This window comes from Petromyzon marinus, chromosome 75 (genome assembly GCF_048934315.1).
Source record: "Petromyzon marinus isolate PM22_M1 ecotype Great Lakes invasive population chromosome 75, UKy_Petmar_22M1.pri1.0, whole genome shotgun sequence".
Lineage (NCBI taxonomy): Eukaryota > Metazoa > Chordata > Hyperoartia > Petromyzontiformes > Petromyzontidae > Petromyzon > Petromyzon marinus.
The window spans coordinates 7,863,784-7,869,783 of record NC_133741.1 but is presented as its reverse complement, the minus strand read 5'-3'; the positions used below and the strand labels follow the sequence as shown (position 1 = coordinate 7,869,783).

General features: G+C 59.9%; 1 protein-coding gene across 1 annotated transcript in view; it reads right to left on the bottom strand.

Annotated features, from left to right (window-relative positions):
• Nucleotides 1–1,094: 1,094 nt before the first annotated feature.
• LOC142907204 (uncharacterized) overlaps nucleotides 1,095–6,000 on the bottom strand; it is a 28,112-nt gene continuing 23,206 nt past the window's right edge. The window contains exons 7-11 of the mRNA XM_076056467.1: nucleotides 5,518–5,578; nucleotides 4,759–4,876; nucleotides 3,760–4,412; nucleotides 3,099–3,407; nucleotides 1,095–2,312 (exon numbers count right to left, since the gene is read on the bottom strand). Coding sequence (XP_075912582.1) covers nucleotides 1,195–2,312; nucleotides 3,099–3,407; nucleotides 3,760–4,412; nucleotides 4,759–4,876; nucleotides 5,518–5,578 — 2,259 coding nt within the window. The 3' untranslated portion in view covers nucleotides 1,095–1,194. The remainder of the gene's footprint in view (nucleotides 2,313–3,098; nucleotides 3,408–3,759; nucleotides 4,413–4,758; nucleotides 4,877–5,517; nucleotides 5,579–6,000) is intronic.

Here is a 6,000-nt window from a genome sequence, read left to right as displayed (position 1 = left end):
AGAGAGGTTCAGGTAGCCGCTCTTGGTCACCACGGTGGGTGGGTGGTGGGTGGGTGGTGGGGAGAGGTTCAGGTAGCCGCTCTTGGTCACCACGGTGGGTGGGTGGTGGGTGGGTGGTGGGGAGAGAGAGGTTCAGGTAGCCGCTCTCGGTCACCACGGTGGGTGGGTGGTGGGTGGGTGGTGGGGAGAGAGAGGTTCAGGTAGCCGCTCTTGGTCACCACGGTGGGTGGGTGGTGGGTGGGTGGTGGGGAGAGAGAGGTTCAGGTAGCCGCTCTTGGTCACCATGGTGGGTGGGTGGTGGGTGGGTGGTGGGGAGAGAGAGGTTCAGGTAGCCGCTCTTGGTCACCATGGTGGGTGGGTGGTGGGTGGGTGGTGGGGAGAGAGAGGTTCAGGTAGCCGCTCTTGGTCACCACGGGGCTGTGTGGATAAGTAAAGGTGCTTATGTCATGTAGGAAATGTGGCGGAAAGGCTGACGTAAATCCTATAGAAGTCTATGGGAGTAGCCAGTGAATGATTGCAATTTGTAGTGTGGATAGGTTAGGTAAGCCGTCCGTGCAGAACTCATTCAATGCAACTCAGTGACGTGCCCCCCTTGTGACGTCACCACGGCGCTTTGTATTGGCTAGGTGCATGCACTCTGAGGCCACGTGAAGTGTCAAAGGGTCGCTGCTGGCAGGTCACGTGACAGACCCAGCAGGTGCCATGGGTTGACTGCTGTGCCAGGCTAGGTGCAGGAGGAGGTCACGGACAGACGCAGCGGGTGCCATGGGTTGTACTGCTGTGCCAGGCTAGGTGCATCTGACGACAAACACCTGGGCAGTTCACCACCATTGGTTCAAGCAGAGCCTGTCTCTTGCTTCTGCTGATGAGACACAGAGCTGGGCAGACTTCGAATACAGCAGCAGCAGCAGGCATCGTCAGGGTCGGGATGGAACCCACGACCTCCTCTGTACCAGGCAAGGTAGTTAACATCTCGTCAGGGTCGGGATCGAACCCACGACCTCCTGCGTACCAGGCGAGGTAGTCAACATCTGAACCCAAGTCACCTTAGACCCAGGCAGCAGCAACTCGCCACAACAAACACAATTGCAACGTTATGTTGAGTCCGCTTATTTATTAACAACAATCGATAATCAAACAAATGTCTAGATATATATGTACACATGATTACATTATAACTTATTTATAATATCTCTATCCTAACTCTTCACACGCGCGCGTGGCTAGGCAAGCTGTAGTCCATTGTGTGGTGAGTGTGGGTGGTGAGTGTGAGTGTTGTGTGGGTGGTGAGTGTGGGTGGTGAGTGTGGGTAGTGAGTGTGGGTGGTGAGTGTGGTGAGTGTGAGTGTGGTGGGTGTGGTGAGTGTGGGTGGTGAGTGTGGTGAGTGTGAGTGTGGGTGGTGAGTGTGGGTGGTGAGTGTGGGTGGTGAGTGTGGTGAGTGTGGGTGGTGAGTGTGGGTGGTGAGTGTGAGTGTTGTGTGGGTGGTGAGTGTGGGTGGTGAGTGTGGGTAGTGAGTGTGGGTGGTGAGTGTGGGTGGTGAGTGTGGTGAGTGTGAGTGTGGTGGGTGTGGTGAGTGTGGGTGGTGAGTGTGGTGAGTGTGAGTGTGGGTGGTGAGTGTGGGTGGTGAGTGTGGGTGGTGAGTGTGGGTGGTGTGGGTGGTGAGTATGGTGAGTGTGGGTGGTGAGTGTGGTGAGTGTGGGTGGTGCGTGTGGGTGGTGCGTGTGGGTGGTGAGTGTGGTGAGTGTGGGTGGTGAGTGTGGGTGGTGAGTGTGGTGAGTGTGGGTGGTGAGTGTGGGTGGTGAGTGTGGTGAGTGTGAGTGTTGTGTGGGTGGTGAGTGTGGGTGGTGAGTGTAGTGAGTGTGAGTGTGGGTGGTGAGTGTGGGTGGTGTGGGTGGTGAGTGTGGTGAGTGTGGGTGGTAAGTATGGTGAGTGTGGGTGGTGAGTGTGGTAAGTGTGGTGAGTGTGGGTGGTGAGTGTGGTAAGTGTGGTGAGTGTGGTGAGTGTGGGTGGTGAGTGTGGGTGGTGAGTGTGGTAAGTGTGGTGAGTGTGGTAAGTGTGGTGAGTGTGGGTGGTGAGTGTGGTAAGTGTGGTGAGTGTGGTGAGTGTGGGTGGTGAGTGTGGTAAGTGTGGTGACGGTGGTGAGTGTGGTGTCCAGTCCAATCTCGGTATCAGTTCTGGCGTCCTCTCATCAGGCTTCTGCCACAGCTGGGCCCACGGTGGTGAGCGGTGATGATGACGATGGCGATGATGATGGTGATGATGATGGTGATGATGACGGCGATGGTGATTGGAGCTTCTCCTCCGGCTCCGCTCTGTGGAGAGAGAGGCAGCAGCACCACAGCAGCGCATCATCATCATCATCGTCATCATCGTCATCATCATCGTCATCATCATCATCGTCGTCATCATCATCATCGTCGTCATCATCATCATCGTCGTCATCGTCATCATCGTCATCATCATCATCATCGTCATCATCATCATCGTCACCGTGATGATATCGAGCCCACGACTTCCTGCATACCAGGCAAGGGAGTTAACATCTCCTAGCCACCGTGATGATGATGAGAGAAAGAGAGAGACGCAGACTGCAAATATACAGCAGCAGCAGCCAGGCATCGTCAGTCGGGATCGACCCCACGACCTCCTGTGTACCAGGCGAGGTAGTTAACATCTCATCAGGGTCGGGATTGAACCCACGACCTCCTGCGTACCAGGCGAGGTAGTCAACATCTCATCAGGGTTGGGATCGAACCCCTGACCTCCTGTATACCAGGCGAGGTAGTTAACATCTCATCAGGGTCGGGATTGAACCCACGACCTCCTGTGTACCAGGCGAGGTAGTTAACATCTCATTAGGGTCGGGATTGAACCCACGACCTCCTGCGTACCAGTCGAGGTGGTTAACATCTCATCAGGGTCGGGATCGAACCCACGACCTCCTGCGTACCAGGCGAGGTAGCTAACATCTCATCAGGGTCGGGATCGAACCCACGACCTCCTGCGTACCAGGTGAGGTAGTTAACATCTCATCAGGGTCAGGGTTGAACCCACGACCTCCTGCGTACCAGGCAAGGTACACAGAGAGAGAGGCTCACCGTGGCTCAGCAGCTGCAGAGCCCTGCACAGGAGTGGTGCCGCCGCTGCTGCTGATGGTGGTGGTTGCCCAGCTGGTGGTGTCGGCCCAGCTGGTGGTGGTGGCCCGGATGGTGGTGGTGGTGGTGGCCCAGCTGCTGGTGGTGGCCCAGTTGATGGTGATGGGCCGGATGTAGATGATGATGGGAGTGGTGGTGGCGGTGGTGGGGGAGGCCCTGCTGGTGGTGGCCTCGCTGGTGGTGGGGGTGGCCTCGCTGGCGGTGGGCGTGGCCTGGCAGGTGGTGGGGGTGGCCTCGCTGGTGGTGGCCTCGCTGGCGGTGGGTGTGACCTAGCTGGCGGTGGGGGTGGCCTCGGTGGTGGTGGGGGTGGCCTCGCTGGTGGTGGGCGTGGCCTCGCTGGTAGTGGGGGTGGTCTCGCTGGTGGTGGGGGTGGCCTCGCTGGTGGTGGAGGTGGCCTCGGTGTGGGTGGGGGTGGCCTCGCTGGTGGTGGGGGTGGCCTCAGTGTGGGTGGGGGTGGCCTCGCTGGTGGTGGGGGTGGCCTCGGTGTGAGTGGCACTGCTGGTGGTGTGAGTGGCACTGCTGGTGGTGTGGGTGGCCCTGCTGGTGGTGGGGGTGGCCCTGCTGGTGGTGGAGGTGGCCCTGCTGGTGGTGGGGGTGGCCCTGCTAGTGGTGGGGGTGGCCCTGCTAGTGGTGGGGGTGGCCCTGCTAGTGGTGGGGGTGGCCCTGCTGGTGGTGGGGGTGGCCCTGCTGGTGGTGTGGGTGGCCCTGCTGGTGGTGGGGGTGGCCCTGCTGGCGGTGGGGGTGGCCCTGCTGGCGGTGGGGGTGGCCTTGCTGGCGGTGGGAGTGGCCCTGCTGGCGGTGGGAGTGGCCCTGCTGGTGGTGGGAGTGGCCCTGCTGGTGGTGGGCGTGGCCCTGCTGGTGGTGGGAGTGGCCCTGCTGGCGGTGGGAGTGGCCCTGCTGGCGGTGGGAGTGGCCCTGCTGGCAGTGGGCGTGGCCCTGCTGGCGGTGGGAGTGGCCCTGCTGGCGGTGGGAGTGGCCCTGCTGGCGGTGGGAGTGGCCCTGCTGGCGGTGGGAGTGGCCCTGCTGGCGGTGGGCGTGGCCTTGCTGGCGGTGGGCGTGGCCTTGCTGGCTGTGGGAGTGGCCTTGCTGGCGGTGGGAGTGGCCTTGCTGGCGGTGGGCGTGGCCTTGCTGGTGGTGGGCGTGGCCCTGCTGGTGATGGGGGTGCTGCTCGTGGTGGTGGTGGTGGTGGTGATGATGGTTTGGAGCCAGCTGTGAGCCAGCGCCTTCTTAGGCGTCATCCGGAGTTTCGGATCCCATCTGTTGGGAGGGACACGGGGAGGGAGGGAGGGGGGAGGCGCACACGTGGTGAGAGGGACATGGTGAGATGATTTGACAGTGCAACCGTTTCAATTCGGGCAGCAACAAAAACAAATTCGTGTACATTTGTGTTTGTGTTTCTCCCTTGCGATGGGACTTTGTAGGATGAACGCTGAGATTTATAAGGGGGCACGGGGGGTGACCGATGAGTTCTGAAATTGGGTCTGCAGCGAGGCAGGGCACCGATAAGCTGTTGACAGGTATGGGGTGGTGAGTGGGGGGGTGAGTGAGGGGTGAGCGAGGGGGTGAGCGAGAGGGTGAGCGAGGGGGTGAGCGTGCTTCGTACTGCAGACAGCGGCTGACGAAGTCCACCAGCTGAGGGTGACGGCCCCGCAGGGCGCGGTCCAGGGGGAGACTTCCCGGTAGCCTCTGCTTGGACGGGTTGTCGGGGAGTCCCTCAGAGTCTGCAGAGAGACAGAGAGACGCGCGCAGAGTCACCAACCACCACGTGGCCAACACACCCCGCTCATCCACTTAACCACCCACCTTCCTATCCACCTACACACCCACTCACCCCACTTACATACCCACTCATCCACTTAACCAGCCACCTTCCTATCCACCTACACACCCACTCACCCCACTTACATACCCACTCATCCACTTAACCACCCACCTTCCTATCCACCTACACACCCACTCACCCCACTTACATTACCACTCATCCACTTAACCACCCACCTTCCTATCCACCTACACACCCACTCACCCCACTTACACACCCACCCATCCACTTAACCACCCACCTTCCTATCCACCTACACACCCACTCACCCCACCTACATACCCACTCATCCACTTAACCACCCACCTTCCTATCCACCTACACACCCACTCACCCCACTTACATACCCGCTCATCCACTTAACCACCCACCTTCCTATCCACCTACACACCCACTCACCCCACCTACATACCCTCTCACCCACCCACCCACCCACCCACCCCTATAAGAGCCTCACTGCCACCACCCCCCCCCACCCCACCTAACAAAACGGAATGGGTTACATCGCTAGCGCCGGCCTGCCCGAGCCCTTCAACTCACCAAAGTAATTTTTCCTGTAAGGGGCTTCGTCCACCATCTTCTTCGGGGGCATGCCCAGCATCTGCGCACGATTTCGGACGAAGACAAAAGGAGGAGGAGGAGGCGGGGGGGACAGTTACAGCCGGTGTAGCCTCAGCGGGCCCATTGGGGCAAGTGCCGTCAGTCAGCGGTGAGTAGTGCCGGAGGCAGCTCGTGTGGAGGCCAGCACTGTGTACAAAGATAACAATCCCCTCCTCCACGTATTAGCCTCATCTCATCGCTGGGGCAAGCGCTGCTAGTAGCGAGCGGCACCTATGAAGGCCGGAACGGCACACGAGGGGGTGGGTGCCCAGCGCCACGCCCGGCCACCTTTGTCTCCCCCAGTATAAAATGTTTACTACACACCGCTACGCCAGGTACTCGTTTGAGGCTGACTCAACCTATGATAGGCCCAGGACCAGTTCGGATATTCCTCGCTGGTGTTTGTGGCTGTGGGAGGGATAC